Source organism: Euprymna scolopes, chromosome 3 (assembly GCF_053919585.1).
Source record: "Euprymna scolopes isolate OS-2025 chromosome 3, ASM5391958v1, whole genome shotgun sequence".
NCBI classification, from domain to species: domain Eukaryota; kingdom Metazoa; phylum Mollusca; class Cephalopoda; order Sepiida; family Sepiolidae; genus Euprymna; species Euprymna scolopes.
In genome coordinates this window covers 79,259,515-79,276,522 of record NC_136484.1, presented here as the reverse complement: position 1 = coordinate 79,276,522, position 17,008 = coordinate 79,259,515, and the positions used below count along the sequence as shown (strand labels likewise).

General features: G+C 33.0%; 2 protein-coding genes across 3 annotated transcripts in view; one reads left to right on the top strand and one right to left on the bottom strand.

Annotated features, from left to right (window-relative positions):
• Positions 1–17,008, bottom strand: part of LOC145256453 (uncharacterized) — a 136,761-nt gene that overhangs the window by 7,507 nt on the left and 112,246 nt on the right. The gene's annotated exons all lie outside the window — the stretch shown is intronic.
• LOC145261266 (uncharacterized) lies at positions 8,299–10,035 on the top strand. Its single transcript, XM_080119714.1, has 3 exons — positions 8,299–8,312; positions 9,145–9,523; positions 9,616–10,035. Exons 1-3 carry the CDS (start codon positions 8,299–8,301, stop codon positions 10,033–10,035), a joined length of 813 nt encoding a protein of 270 aa, XP_079975840.1.

The following is a 17,008-nucleotide window of genomic DNA, read 5'->3' as shown; positions in this document are numbered from 1 at the left end:
TGGAAGTGTTCTTGTGTGTAAAAATAGATTTAATAATATGCCGACTTGTTGAAGGAGAGAATAGTTTTTTTATACATGTGTAGTTGTCGGGACAAAGGAGACTGGTTAAAGGAGAAAGAAAGGGACAAGTATTTAGTGAGCTCACATGTTGTAATGGATACTAGGAGTGTGTGTCGGTGTATCGACAAGACCAGTCCTGTAGCATGATAAAGAAAGTTCATGTGGGTGTTTGAAGATAGCCACGTTAACATGGGGCCAAGCAGAGAGGAAAGAGAAGGATGAGTTGTTGATTTTGCCTTTATGTACTCGATCACGTGGTTGAGAGCGAGCTTGTGATTGGACAAGCCAGAGAGACGGTTGATTTAAATCTTGAGCTGCGAGCTTTCGCTCCTGCCTGCTATTGTAGCAAGTTTCAGCTGCTACAGACTGGAACTTCAATGCTCTGAATGAGGATCATTGCGCGCCTCTTCCTGTTCGTCTCCTTGAGACTTTTATTTAAGCCTAAATAATTAGGCTCAATAATTATTATTTAAGTCCTCCAGAGACTTTTAGGTCTGAATTGCCGACCTCTTATTAAGCATTTTTCCTTGCATAAACATTAGTTATGAACTTCTGTAATATCGATGTGAGAACTGAATCTTTTACACCAGAAGGCATCATATCGACCCCCTCCAAACAGCTGCAAACTCATATCTTCAAAGACAGATGAACCTGCTTCCAGTTCCTGTTGGAGATGAAAGACTGTCACTTTTCAAGGTTGTTAACAGCTCTGTTTCAGAGACAAAACGGGGATTCCTTTTTGCAAACGAGGATCTAACAAGATTTGTATTGAATTTTAAGGTAGGCTTGTTGTGTTTGTCTTGCCACTGTCATGGAGCAAAAAGCAGTTGAGATAAAAAATCTTAATCTGAAATGTTAGTGGAACCTCGTGTAATTGATATAGGACAAACAATTTTTGTATAATTATACAACTTCTATTGTGGGTTGTTTCATGTCCAGAAAGTTTCCTCACCAAAATCATTATTGTTGCATATAAAAGTTGTTTGATTAGCTGTCTGGATGAAAGAGAGTTTCTTCACGATTCGTCTCAATTTCGGTTTGTACTGCATCGTGATTTAAAACTGCGTTAGAAACTGATCAATATGTGACCCTGAAATCTGAAGTGTGTCTTCCAGTGTGGGCTATTTATATCCTAAAACTTTTCGAGTTGACAATCATGTTCTAGGAATTATCATTAAAGATTTAAAATTCTTGCAGTCAAGTTTATCTATCTATAGAAATTTGTCTTTAACATCAGCAAAGTTATAAGCAGAAAACGTATGCGCACGGTGTTTTATTATTAAATTCAAAATGAAGGGGCTAGCATTAAACTAAAAAATAATTGTGGTATATCTAAAACAAACCAGCCTATTCTCTTCTTTCATCAACAAACCAAAACCTGTTACGATCTTTAAGAGATCCGATTTTAATCATAAGGAAAGCCTTACAAATGTCTGCTAACATCGCATATCTATAAGACCTAAATAGCAACAGCACCTGACCCATTAAACTTATGCCAGGGTAAGCTATTTCATTTAGAAAATATTTTCATCAGTCTTTCGACAGCAGTTATAGATGAGTCTAATCTTTGTGGTAATTTGTTCATCCATCTTGAAAACAGATCTATGGAGTATCAAAACATGTTTTGAAAAATCCGCAGGTGCCACCTCAAACCGTTCAATGATATCTTCCCACTCCTGCTGATGGAATACCTCAACATAGTCATTGAGTAATTTTTGTTGCTTGAGCTTTATTTTGTTCTCATCTTTTAATGTGATAAGCGTTATCTTTGAATTCAATGGATTTTTCAAATTTCATAATTTTTGTTTATCACAAAAAGTTTTGTGCTCTGGAGATATACCTGGAAAATCTACATCAAACATCTAATATATAAAATATATACATCAAACATTTAATTAATAAAACATCTACATGAATAATGTAATATATAAAACATATACATCAAACATCTAATATATAAAATATCTACATCAAACATCTAATATATAAAACATCTACATCAAACATCTACATCAAACATCTAATATATAAAACATCTACATCAAATATCTACATCAAACATCTAATATATAAAACATCTATATTAAACATCCAATATATAAAACAGCTACATAAAACATCTAATATATAAAACATCTACATCAAACATCCAATATATAAAACATCTACATCAAACATCCGATATATAAAACATCTACATAAAATATCTACATCAAACATCTAATATATAAAACATCTACATCAAACATCTATATCAAATATCTAATATATAAAACATCTGCATCAAATATCTAATATATAAAACATCTGCTTCAAACATCCAATATATGAAACATCTGCATCAAACATCCAATATATAAAACATCTACATCAAATATCTACATCGAACATCTAATATGTAAAACATCTACATCAAATATCTAATATGTAAAACATCTACATCAAATATCTACATCAAACATCTAATATATAAAACATCTACATCAAACATCTAATATATAAAACATCTCCATCAAACATCTAATATATAAAACATCTACATCAAATATCTAATATGTAAAACATCTACATCAAACATCTAATATATAAAACATCTACATCAAATATCTACATCAAACATCTACATCAAATATCTACATCAAACATCTAATATATAAAACATCTACATCAAATATCTACATCAAACATCTAATATATAAAACATCTACATCAAATATCTACATCAAACATCTAATATATAAAACATCTCCATCAAACATCTAATATATAAAACATCTCCATCAAACATCTAATATATAAAACATCTACATCAAACATCTAATATATCAAACATCTACATCAAACATCTAATATATAAAACATCTACATCAAATATCTAATATGTAAAACATCTACATCAAACATCTAATATATCAAAATTTCATATAATATATATTTATTGGTCGTTCTTTTATGGGTCTTCAGCCGGTTAAAATAATTTTAAAAGGTCAACAATGGGTTAAAATTGAAATTGCCGTTATATATTTTATACATTCATCTTAATTTATTTTTCATTTTTAATTTTTAATCAGTTCATATGCGTGTCATGTTGGTACAATAGTAACGTCACCAGCTTTGAATGGGAACAGTTTTGCGTTCGGTTTCTATTCACATTAATACTTTTTTTTTTCAAATCACAACTCTATATTAATATATACGGAATCTGGACAAATCAAAATATATTTAAGCGTATGTTACGTCCGGGCAAAGCCGCCTCGCTGGTTTTCTCTAAATTCCTTTCTACTTGACATTTGTCAAAAATATCAACAAACACGTCTAGGTAATTCTTTATTAGGTTTATGACAAAATTCACTCCAGTGTTTGAGTATGGCACTATGACATGATAATGGTGTTGAAAATCTTTACTTTTTACCTTTTTAAGGGTATTTTGATTTTCATATAAAAATGTTTGCAGTTACTTAACAGGGAAATGCCCGTAAAAAGCTAGTTTGTAATTTAAGTTAAGTAAATTATTCTTAACAGATTAAAATTTATCGAATCTTAAGTTCATACTGAATCTATCATCCATAAGAACAACTTGATTTAATTTTTTTCTTTTAAGACCCTAAAAAGATTTTTATGCTATATTCCACAGGAATGAGGAAAGGTATATTTTTCAATAAGGCGCCTAGATAAATAAGTCCTTTTACTGCCTATATGAAAGGCAGTTCAGTTTGTATTTGTGTTTCCCTTTAGTAATTGCCTCTATTGGTAAAATATTAGGCTGTCCCTGTGTGCTAATGTGGAAGCATTTGGACTGTTTCCACTCTTATGTGCTTCATCAAATGTTACATACGGCTGCATATTTGTTCGATCCGCTTCTGTTTTCTCTTTCAACTGTATTCTTAATAGCACCAAATCATTGCTGTGTTTATCAAATAAATAACAAATTCTTTTGACTATAAAAATCGCACTGTATTTGACAAAGAGACGCTTGATATTGAGCGGAGATAGATGGATGAGTGACGAACAGAATACTTTCGATCGCTCATGTGTCATTACTCTGTTCTCTGTTCAGCCTGATTTTGTTTTTATTTAGCCTATATTTTCATAATTCTGTTTTCCTTTGTACCATTCGCTTTGTTTAGCGTTTACGTCTGCTTTTTTTTTCGTTAAAATCTGAGATACCTCCTGTTATTTACTTTTTTTCGTTAAAATCTGAGATACCTCCTGTTATTTACTTTTTTTTCATTAAAATCTGAGATACCTCCTGTTATTTACTTTTTTTTCATTAAAATCTGAGATACCTCCTGTTATTTACTTTTTTTTCATTAAAATCTGAGATATTTTTTTCATTAAAATCTGAGATATTTTTTTCATTAAAATCTGAGATATTTTTTTTCATTAAAATCTGAGATATTTTTTTTCATTAAAATCTGAGATACGTCCTGTTATTTACTTTTTTTCGTTAAAATCTGAGATACGTCCTGTTATTTACTCACGCTCTCAGATAATCTGGTGTTGCCTTGCCCGCGAGTTTTGTTGCTTAAATTCTTATTTTTGCTTGTTTCAGCGTTATCGTCATTATTCAACGGTAGCATGGCCTCGAGATTTGCAATTTGCTCATTTTCGAGATAATTTATTTGCTTTTCCATAGCAGTCTTCCATTCTATGACTAGCACTTGTGCAAAAAAGACACAAGTCCGCAGTGTTATCTTTATAAAGAAAATCAGCTTAAATGCATTCCTGTTTATGCATATCAAGTACGAATGTAGACCCTACAATGTTTCCAACTTTAGAATTGAAATCCTCCTGTACCCGACTTTTCTTGTTAGATTTTTCATGGAATTTTTTATTTATATTTCTTGATATTAGTACAGTTTGTGACCCAAACGTCTGCACTTTCCGGCTGTTAACATATACAGCCCGAAGATACCGAATGAAAACGACAAAATCAAAACGAGATAACACTACCAATATGGGGGGGGGGGGTGATGAAACAACATTAAAAAAAAAAAACAATCGCTCTATATACATTTTATGAACCAATATTTGACGAAAAACATAAAAAACTTATATTTTTATAAGAATTTTTTTTTCATGAGAATATTTTTCATGTTTAATTATTTTTTTTATTATTGTTTCGATTAATTATTCTTCTTGTTTGTTTTGATACTGGTACAGACCTACCAGGTTGAACTTAGATCAAGGTTAGATTAGATTAGTTATGGTGAGAAAACTCCTAATTTTTTGCATTTTTTATGTTTAGGGGGGTTTAAAGGTTATATACAGTAGCGTCCAAAACTAAGGGACACAATTTTAAAAACCTAAATTCGTTAGAAATAACAACTGTGAAAAGCTGAAATTTTGACAACTGGTAGTCGTTATCATCCATAATAACATACTGAAATTTGAATCATTTGCAAAGGATAGAAAAAGAATTATAACAATTATTAATTTATTTTCAAAATAGGAACGTCCAAAAGTAAGGGACAAAATTGAGAAAAACAATGTAAACAGTATGCTATATTTAAAATTTTTGATTTTCTTTAAAGAATAAATCTTACTTAGTCATTTGTAAATGTTGCAGCAGCCGGCACAATGGCGAAACGCCAAAACACTTGATTACCCTGTGAGACAAGCTATTGTGAAGCTACACAAGGAAAAGCACGCCATTAGAGAACTTTCAGAGAAAGTGAAATGTTCCAAGAGTGTTGTAGACAAGGTTGTTAAATCCTACAATGATACTGGCAAAATAGTTAGTGCTTTTTACACCGGCAGACCCCGCAAAACTTCGGCAAGAGAAGATAATTCAGCCCATGTCATTAAAAGAACCGTTTTAAGTCTTGCACAGAAACTAAAAGGGTTATGAATAGTACCTCATGTGTTAATGTGTCTAGACAGACTTTCTACACGACTGCAAGAAATAGGGCTGTTTAATCGAACCACAGGGAAGAAACCACTTGTTAGTTCGAAGAGATTAGTATTTGCAAATGTGGACATATGAAAATTGGGCAAAAGTATTTTTCAGTGATGAAAGCAAGTAATTTATTTGGAAATGATGGAGAAACAATGTAAAGAGACGTATTGGCGAAAGATTAAGTGCAAAGTGTACTAAGAAAACTGTCAAGTTTGGGGGTGGCAGCGTCATGGTATTTGGAATGTTTTCTAGCCAAAGTACAACGCCTCTTGCCCGGTTACAAACTCGTATAAACGCGCAGATCTATAAAAACATTGTTGAAGATCATGTTGTGCCAATCATACAGAATTCAGGTTTCGATAAGGCTACCTTTATGTAAGATAATGCCCCATGTCGCAAGGCAAAGTTGGTAATGAGTTACCTTAACGAGCAAGATTTCAAAATTATGGATTGGCCACCGCAAAGTCCTGACTTAAATCCAATAGAAAATCTTTGGAGTAAAAGTTATGGAAAGAAATCCCATTAACACGGAGTATTTGTGGGTGAAGCTTCAAGAAGAATGGTCTAAAATTAGTATCGAGGAGTGTCAAGAACTGATCCGTTCTTGTAGTCGAAGATGTGCAGCTGTCATTGAGAGCAAGGGTTCATTTACTAAATATTGATTGTGCATGTATTTTTATTGTTTTTTGGCTGTTTACATTGTTTTTCTCAATTTTGTCCCTTGCTTTTGGACGTTCCTATTTTGAAAATAAAAAAATAATTGTTATAATTCTTTTTCTATCCTTTGCAAATGATTCAAATCTTAGTATGTTATTATGGATAACGAATACCAGTTGTCAAAATTTCAGCTTTTCACACTTGTTATTTCTAAAAAATATTAGGTTTTAAAATTTTATCCCTTAGTTTTAGACGCTACTGTATATATAGGAGTTTCAATTTGGAATAAATATATTTGTGGAAAGCCAGTTTTAGAGTAAATATTTTAATAAAAACTTTTTAAATGTATACTTAAATGTAAGAGCATTGAAATGATTACATAGTTGCTAACTGGGTGCACTACGATTGGATGAAAAACAGCCAATTACACCCAACCCTTTTAGATGTTGACGGAACACTTTCAAGAGCGGGTTTTACAAAGTCTCTTCCTGTTTTTGCTTGTTGGAATCCCTAGAGAAAACACGTTTCCCGTCTGTTCTACCTGTTATCTAAACACCAGGACATGTGTGAGGATTTAGATCAACAACAGAAGCACAGAAATCAATGCTTTATTTCTTCAACTCAGCCAAAATGACCCAGGAAATATAAAACTGTTTCAGATAAGTTTCCACAACCCCCGACTCTTTGCAAGAACCTTTCTTTCTTTCTTTCTTCCTGTTTTTCTTTCTTTCCCTACAAATACAAGTTTTTTTTAAAATAATATATTCATCTGTGTTTGTGTTCCTTTCTTCTTGCCGATGTCACAATATTTTTGTTACTAAAAAAAATTACAAACAGTCGTGTAATAAAGATGAAGATCTTTTTAAATGAGCAAAAGGTTTATTCAACATAAAATACAACCAGTAGGGATGCATAATAAACTCACGTCAAACAGAACGAACGAATGCGCCAATTACTAACGTTATTTTTTAAATCTATACGGCGCATGCGTACTGACACTACACATAACATCATAATACTCTTCGTCATGTGTTTATTTAAATTTCGGGTTACGGATGATCATCCGCCCCCGTTTTGTTGATTCTGGAAGAAATCTCAAAGCATCCTTCTTCGAGTCTGACTGCTGCTGCTCTTCTGTTTCTGGACACTTCGTGGTGTGGCATTATTCTTAGAGGGTTCCTGTTGATCAGTCACCTCCGGTTCATAGCTATTTGATGGGGTAGAATCTGGTGGTTTACAATGATCGGTGAAGACAGGAGATCCCAGGTTTGTAAAAGATGGGTCAGTGGCAGCAGTGGGAGCTAGGTCTTCTGTTGAGACTGTTGACTGACGGTCGTTAGAGAAAAGAATTCTGGCAAAATTGGGAGTTGCAGATATTATTTCTACTCGTTCCACTAGGGTGTCAGACTTGTGTCGACGGACAAACTTTCTAAGGAGAGCTGGGCCTCCTTGCAACCACTCAGGGAAGGTGTATTCGGTACCCGACCTTCTCGAAAAACGGAACATTCTTTCTGGAGTTGTGTTAGTTGCTGTACAAAGAAAATATCGAATAAAGTGCAAAGCAATGTCGAGTACTTCTTGCCAATGATGATCACCCAGTTGCCTGGTCTTAAGGGCAAGTTTTATCGTTTTCCAAATTGTACCATTTACTCTCTCGCATTCTCCATTGCTGATTAGATGGTATGGAGTTGAATGGGTAATCACAACTCCATGTTACCAGAGAAACTCTTTTAATTCACCTGAAATGAACTGACTTTCTCGATCACTATGGATGGAATCTGATCAACCAAAGAAGGTAAATAAATTTTGGAGACATTTTATGACAGTTTTTGTTGATATATCCTGGCATGGATAGACAAAATGATAACGTGAATATTCATCTACGATAACGAGTAAGTATTTGCAATTATTTGTAGATGGTTTTGGATCCATGAAATCTATTGTAAGGCATTCAAAAGGGGATTTAACATCTTCCATAGAGAACGGTAGATTCTTCTGTCTCACAAAATGATTCAGCCTCGATACTCCTGGATGACAGAGCGCTGCGTGTAGATCTTTTAGTGATAATGAACACGAAGTAGAGCTTGAACGAGAAAGAGTATCTGCAGAGCTATTAAGGGAACCTGGTCTATATAATGTATCATAAGAATAGCTGGAAAGTTCAAGTCTCCGTCAAAGTAATTTATCATTTTTAATGCAGTTTGGTGTCTGAGTGTTGTTGAATTATGGTTCCGCAACTTTAATTAGTACTTATCAACTATTGTTTCGTTAACCCCTGATAAGCTAGAAGTTCTCTATTTAAACATCAGTCCCTCTGTTGCTGACGTTATCGAAGGTTGCTCTGGTTTTGAACATGCCGTGGAATTATTGAAAGGCGTTTACGACAAGTCTCTAAGCGTTATTCATGCTAAACATCTGCTTTCCACGCGTTTGCAACAAGAAAGCGAGTCTGTCGACCAATACCTTCAGGCCTTGAATCGACTTGCCACGGACTGTTGTTTTAAAGACGTAACGGCCACCATTTACAGGGATGAATCTGTCCGTGATGCATTCATTTGTGGCCTCTGGTCCTCATTGATACGTGCGCTCCTTGAAACAGACACTCTAACTCTCACAGAAGCTACTCCATGTGCTAGGGCTTTAGAACAAGCTCACTTTCGCGCGGAATCGTATGCCTCTCAGATTGGAGCAGTCGCTGTTACTTCTACTACGGGAACTAAAAATGTGCTGGTCGATTCTGCCGAGGAGGCCACTTGTATTTCTAAAAATTCTGTTCCAACTGATTCTCGAATGGAATTTGACTCTGTACAGTTCTCTGCTGCCCTTCCTGTTCGCGGCAAGTGCTACAACTGTGGAGGGCGACGTCACATTAAGGATGACCGCCCCCTTTGCCCTGCCCGCGATAAGGTATGTCGAAGCTGTGGTAAACTCAGGCATTTTTCTAAAGTTTGCCGTTCTACTCTAACAACACCTTCATGTTCTTCTTCTGCTATCATAAGGGCCGCACTAAAGGTGGTGATAGTTGCTCTCCTATCACCGAAACTGTGGAGTTAAAAGGAAAAAGGTTAACTGCCCTTATAGACACCGGCAGTTCTGATAATTTTATCAGTGCTCGCATTGTCAAAACAATGAGACTGCCCACTATAAAATGGAACTCCGTAATTTCTATGGCATCATCTGCCGTTTCCCTTAAACTGTCTGAATATTGCACCGAGAACATTTTCTTCAATGGTTGCAAATATAAAGGGATTAACCTTACTGTGCTTCCTGACTCCTGTATGGACATTATACTCGGGGTGCCGTTTTTGAAACTACACCGGGGCGTTACTATTTCTTTTGGTGGATCTCAGGATGCCTCAAAAATCTGCGCGCAAATCATGATCAGTTGTACCCCTGTAAAGTTGTTCCGAAACCTTTAGAACCTTTGATTCACTTGAGCACCTTTTTTTTTACTTTAGAACCTTTGATTCACTTGAGCACCTTTTTTTTTACTTTAGAACCTTTGATTCACTTGAGCACCTTTTTTTTTACTTTAGAACCTTTGATTCACTTGAGCACCTTTTTTTACTTTAGAACCTTTGATTCACTTGAGCACCTTTTTTTTACTTTAGAACCTTTGATTCACTTGAGCACCTTTTTTTACTTTAGAACCTTTGATTCACTTGAGCACCTTTTTTACTTTAGAACCTTTGATTCAGTTGAGCACCTTTTTTTTTACTTTAGAACCTTTGATTCACTTGAGCACCTTTTTTTTACTTTAGAACCTTTGATTCACTTGAGCACCTTTTTTTTTACTTTAGAACCTTTGATTCACTTGAGCACCTTTTTTTACTTTAGAACCTTTGATTCACTTGAGAACCTTTTTTTTACTTTAGAACCTTTGATTCACTTGAGCACCTTTTTTTACTTTAGAACCTTTGATTCACTTGAGCACCTTTTTTTTTACTTTAGAACCTTTGATTCACTTGAGCACCTTTTTTTTACTTTAGAACCTTTGATTCACTTGAGCACCTTTTTTTTTACTTTAGAACCTTTGATTCACTTGAGCACCTTTTTTTTTACTTTAGAACCTTTGATTCACTTGAGCACCTTTTTTTTACTTTAGAACCTTAGATTGACTTGAGCACTTTTTTTTACTTAAGAACCTTTGATTCACTTGAGCACCTTTTTTTACTTTAGAACCTTTGATTCACTTGAGCACCTTTTTTTTTACTTTAGAACCTTTGATTCACTTGAGCACCTTTTTTTTACTTTAGAACCTTTGATTCACTTGAGCACCTTTTTTTTACTTTAGAACCTTTGATTCACTTGAGCACCTTTTTTTTTACTTTAGAACCTTTGATTCACTTGAGCACCTTTTTTTACTTTAGAACCTTTGATTCACTTGAGCACCTTTTTTTACTTTAGAACCTTTGATTCACTTGAGCACTTTTTTTTTTACTTTAGAACCTTTGATTCACTTGAGCACCTTTTTTTTTTTACTTTAGAACCTTTGATTCACTTGAGCACCTTTTTTTTTACTTTAGAACCTTTGATTCACTTGAGCACCTTTTTTTTTACTTTAGAACCTTTGATTCACTTGAGCACCTTTTTTTACTTTAGAACCTTTGATTCACTTGAGCACCTTTTTTTACTTTAGAACCTTTGATTCACTTGAGCACCTTTTTTTTTACTTTAGAACCTTTGATTCACTTTAGCAACCTTTTTTTACTTTAGAACCGTTGATTCACTTGAGCACCTTTTTTTTTTACTTTACAACCTTTGATTCACTTGAGCACTTTTTTTTTACTTTAGAACCTTTGATTCACTTGAGCAACCTTTTTTTACTTTAGAACCTTTGATTCACTTGAGCACCTTTTTTTTTACTTTAGAACCTTTGATTGACTTGAGCAACCTTTTTTTACTTTAGAACCTTTGATTTACTTGAGCACCTTTTTTTTTACTTAAGAACCTTTGATTCACTTGAGCACTTTTTTTTTACTTTAGAACCTTTGATTCACTTGAGCACCTTTTTTTACTTTAGAACCTTTGATTCACTTTAGCAACCTTTTTTTACTTTAGAACCTTTGATTCACTTGAGCACCTTTTTTTTACTTTAGGACCTTTGATTCACTTGAGCACCTTTTTTTTTACTTTAGAACCTTTGATTCACTTTAGCAACCTTTTTTTACTTTAGAACCTTTGATTCACTTGAGCACCTTTTCTTTTACTTTAGGACCTTTGATTCACTTGAGCACCTTTTTTTACTTTAGAACCTTTGATTCACTTGAGCACCTTTTTTTTACTTTAGAACCTTTGATTCACTTGAGCACCTTTTTTTTTTACTTTAGACCCTTTGATTCACTTGAGCACTTTTTTTTTTACTTTAGGACCTTTGATTCACTTGAGCACCTTTTTTTTTACTTTAGAACCTTTGATTCACTTGAGCACCTTTTTTTTACTTTAGAACCTTTGATTCACTTGAGCACCTTTTTTTACTTTAGAACCTTTGATTCACTTGAGCACCTTTTTTTTTACTTTAGAACCTTTGATTCACTTGAGCACCTTTTTTTTTACTTTAGGACCTTTGATTCACTTGAGCACCTTTTTTTTTACTTTAGAACCTTTGATTCACTTGAGCACTTTTTTTTACTTTAGAACCTTTGATTCACTTGAGCACCTTTTTTTTTACTTTAGGACCTTTGATTCACTTTAGCAACCTTTTTTTTACTTTAGAACCTTTGATTCACTTGAGCACTTTTTTTTTACTTTAGAACCTTTGATTCACTTTAGCAACCTTTTTTTACTTTAGAACCTTTGATTTACTTGAGCACCTTTTTTTTTACTTTAGAACCTTTGATTCACTTGAGCACCTTTTTTTTACTTTAGAACCTTTGATTCACTTGAGCACCTTTTTTTTACTTTGGAACCTTTGATTCACTTTAGCAACCTTTTTTTACTTTAGAACCTTTGATTCACTTGAGCACCTTTTTTTTTACTTTAGAACCTTTGATTCACTTGAGCACCTTTTTTTTTTACTTTAGAACCTTTGATTCACTTGAGCACCTTTTTTTTACTTTAGAACCTTTGATTCACTTGAGCACCTTTTTTTTTACTTTAGAACCTTTGATTCACTTGAGCACCTTTTTTTTTACTTTAGAACCTTTGATTCACTTGAGCACCTTTTTTTTTACTTTACAACCTTTGATTCACTTGAGCACCTTTTTTTACTTTAGAACCTTTGATTCACTTGAGCACCTTTTTTTACTTTAGAACCTTTGATTCACTTGAGCACCTTTTTTTTACTTTAGACCCTTTGATTCACTTGAGCACCTTTTTTTTTTACTTTAGAATCTTTGATTCACTTGAGCACCTTTTTTTTACTTTAGAACCTTTGATTCACTTGAACACTTTCTTTTTACTTTAGAACCTTTGATTCATTTGAGCACCTTTTTTTTTACTTTAGAACCTTTGATTCACTTGAGCACTTTTTTTTACTTTAGAACCTTTGATTCACTTGAGCAACCTTTTTTTACTTTAGAACCTTTGATTCACTTGAGCAACCTTTTTTTACTTTAGAACCTTTGATTCACTTGAGCAACTTTTTTTTACTTTAGAAACTTTGATTCACTTGAGCACCTTTTTTTTACTTTAGAACCTTTGATTCACTTGAGCACCTTTTTTTTTTACTTTAGAACCTTTGATTCACTTGAGCAACCTTTTTTTACTTTAGAACCTTTGATTCACTTGAGCACCTTTCTTTTTTACTTTAGAATCTTTGATTCACTTGAGCACCTTTTTTTTACTTTAGAACCTTTGATTCACTTGAACACATTCTTTTTACTTTAGAACCTTTGATTCATTTGAGCACCTTTTTTTTTACTTTAGAACCTTTGATTCACTTGAGCACCTTTTTTTTACTTTAGACCCTTTGATTCACTTGAGCACCTTTTTTTTACTTTAGAACCTTTGATTCACTTGAGCACCTTTTTTTTACTTTAGAACCTTTGATTCACTTGAGCACCTTTTTTTTACTTTAGAACCTTTGATTCACTTGAGCAACCTTTTTTTACTTTAGAACCTTTGATTCACTTGAGCAACTTTTTTTTACTTTAGAACCTTTGATTGACTTGAGCAACTTTTTTTTACTTTAGAACCTTTGATTGACTTGAGCACTTTTTTTTACTTTAGAACCTTTGATTCACTTGAGCAACCTTTTTTTACTTTAGAACCTTTGATTCACTTGAGCAACCTTTTTTTACTTTAGAACCTTTGATTCACTTGAGCAACTTTTTTTTACTTTAGAAACTTTGATTTACTTGAGCACCTTTTTTTACTTTAGAACCTTTGATTGACTTGAGCACCTTTTTTTTTTACTTTAGAACCTTTGATTCACTTGAGCACCTTTTTTTACTTTAGAACCTTTGATTCACTTGAGCAACTTTTTTTTACTTTAGAATCTTTGATTCACTTGAGCACCTTTTTTTTACTTTAGAACCTTTGATTTACATGAGCACCTTTTTTTAACTTTAGAACCTTTGATTCAGTTGAGCACCTATTTTTACTTTAGAACCTTTGATTGACTTGAGCACCTTTTTTTACTTTAGAACCTTTGATTCACTTGAGCACCTTTTTTTTTTACTTTAGAACCTTTGATTGACTTGAGCACCTTTTTTTACTTTAGAACCTTTGATTGACTTGAGCACCTTTTTTTTTTACTTTAGAACCTTTGATTGACTTGAGCACCTTTTTTTACTTTAGAACCTTTGATTGACTTGAGCACCTTTTTTTTTTACTTTAGAACCTTTGATTGACTTGAGCACCTTTTTTTACTTTAGAACCTTTGATTGACTTGAGCACCTTTTTTTTTTACTTTAGAACCTTTGATTGACTTGAGCACCTTTTTTTACTTTAGAACCTTTGATTGACTTGAGCACCTTTTTTTTTTACTTTAGAACCTTTGATTGACTTGAGCACCTTTTTTTACTTTAGAACCTTTGATTGACTTGAGCACCTTTTTTTACTTTAGAACCTTTGATTGACTTGAGCACCTTTTTTTACTTTAGAACCTTTGATTCACTTGAGCACCTTTTTTTTTTACTTTAGAACCTTTGATTCACTTGAGCAACCTTTTTTTACTTTAGAATCTTTGATTCACTTGAGCACCTTTTTTTTTACTTTAGAACCTTTGATTTACATGAGCACCTTTTTTTAACTTTAGAACCTTTGATTCAGTTGAGCACCTTTTTTTTACTTTAGAACCTTTGATTCACTTGAGCACCTTTTTTTTTTACTTTAGAACCTTTGATTGACTTGAGCACCTTTTTTTACTTTAGAACCTTTGATTTACATGAGCACCTTTTTTTAACTTTAGAACCTTTGATTCACTTGAGCACCTTTTTTTTACTTTAGAACCTTTGATTCAGTTGAGCACCTTTTTTTTTTACTTTAGAACCTTTGATTGACTTGAGCACCTTTTTTTACTTTAGAACCTTTGATTGACTTGAGCACCTTTTTTTACTTTAGAACCTTTGATTCACTTGAGCACCTTTTTTTTTTACTTTAGAACCTTTGATTCACTTGAGCACCTTTTTTTACTTTAGAATCTTTGATTCACTTGAGCACCTTTTTTTTTACTTTAGAACCTTTGATTTACATGAGCACCTTTTTTTAACTTTAGAACCTTTGATTCAGTTGAGCACCTATTTTTACTTTAGAACCTTTGATTGACTTGAGCACCTTTTTTTACTTTAGAACCTTTGATTGACTTGAGCACCTTTTTTTTTTACTTTAGAACCTTTGATTGACTTGAGCACCTTTTTTTACTTTAGAACCTTTGATTCACTTGAGCACCTTTTTTTACTTTAGAACCTTTGATTCACTTGAGCACCTTTTTTTACTTTAGAACCTTTGATTGACTTGAGCACCTTTTTTTACTTTAGAACCTTTGATTGACTTGAGCACCTTTTTTTTTTTACTTTAGAACCTTTGATTGACTTGAGCACCTTTTTTTACTTTAGAACCTTTGATTCACTTGAGCACCTTTTTTTACTTTAGAACCTTTGATTCACTTGAGCACTTTTTTTTACTTTAGAACCTTTGATTCACTTGAGCACCTTTTTTTTTACTTTAGGACCTTTGATTCACTTTAGCAACCTTTTTTTTACTTTAGAACCTTTGATTCACTTGAGCACTTTTTTTTTACTTTAGAACCTTTGATTCACTTTAGCAACCTTTTTTTACTTTAGAACCTTTGATTTACTTGAGCACCTTTTTTTTTTTACTTTAGAACCTTTGATTCACTTGAGCACCTTTTTTTTTACTTTAGAACCTTTGATTCACTTGAGCACCTTTTTTTTACTTTAGAACCTTTGATTCACTTTAGCAACCTTTTTTTACTTTAGAACCTTTGATTCACTTGAGCACCTTTTTTTTTTACTTTAGAACCTTTGATTCACTTGAGCACCTTTTTTTTTTACTTTAGAACCTTTGATTCACTTGAGCACCTTTTTTTTACTTTAGAACCTTTGATTCACTTGAGCACCTTTTTTTTTACTTTAGAACCTTTCATTCACTTGAGCACCTTTTTTTTTACTTTAGAACCTTTGATTCACTTGAGCACCTTTTTTTTTACTTTACAACCTTTGATTCACTTGAGCACCTTTTTTTACTTTAGAACCTTTGATTCACTTGAGCACCTTTTTTTTACTTTAGAACCTTTGATTCACTTGAGCACCTTTTTTTTTTACTTTAGAACCTTTGATTCACTTGAGCACCTTTTTTTTACTTTAGAACCTTTGATTCACTTGAACACTTTCTTTTTACTTTAGAACCTTTGATTCACTTGAGCACCTTTTTTTTTACTTTAGAACCTTTGATTCACTTGAGCACCTTTTTTTTACTTTAGACCCTTTGATTCACTTGAGCACCTTTTTTTTACTTTAGAACCTTTGATTCACTTGAGCACCTTTTTTTTACTTTAGAACCTTTGATTCACTTGAGCACCTTTTTTTTACTTTAGAACCTTTGATTCACTTGAGCAACCTTTTTTTACTTTAGAACCTTTGATTCACTTAAGCAACTTTTTTTTACTTTAGAACCTTTGATTCACTTGAGCAACTTTTTTTTACTTTAGAACCTTTGATTGACTTGAGCACTTTTTTTTACTTTAGAACCTTTGATTCACTTGAGCAACCTTTTTTTACTTTAGAACCTTTGATTCACTTGAGCAACCTTTTTTTACTTTAGAACCTTTGATTCACTTGAGCAACTTTTTTTTACTTTAGAACCTTTGATTCACTTGAGCACCTTTTTTTTTTTACTTTAGAACCTTTGATTCACTTGAGCAACCTTTTTTTTACTTTAGAACCTTTGATTCACTTGAGCAACCTTTTTTTACTTTAGAACCTTTGA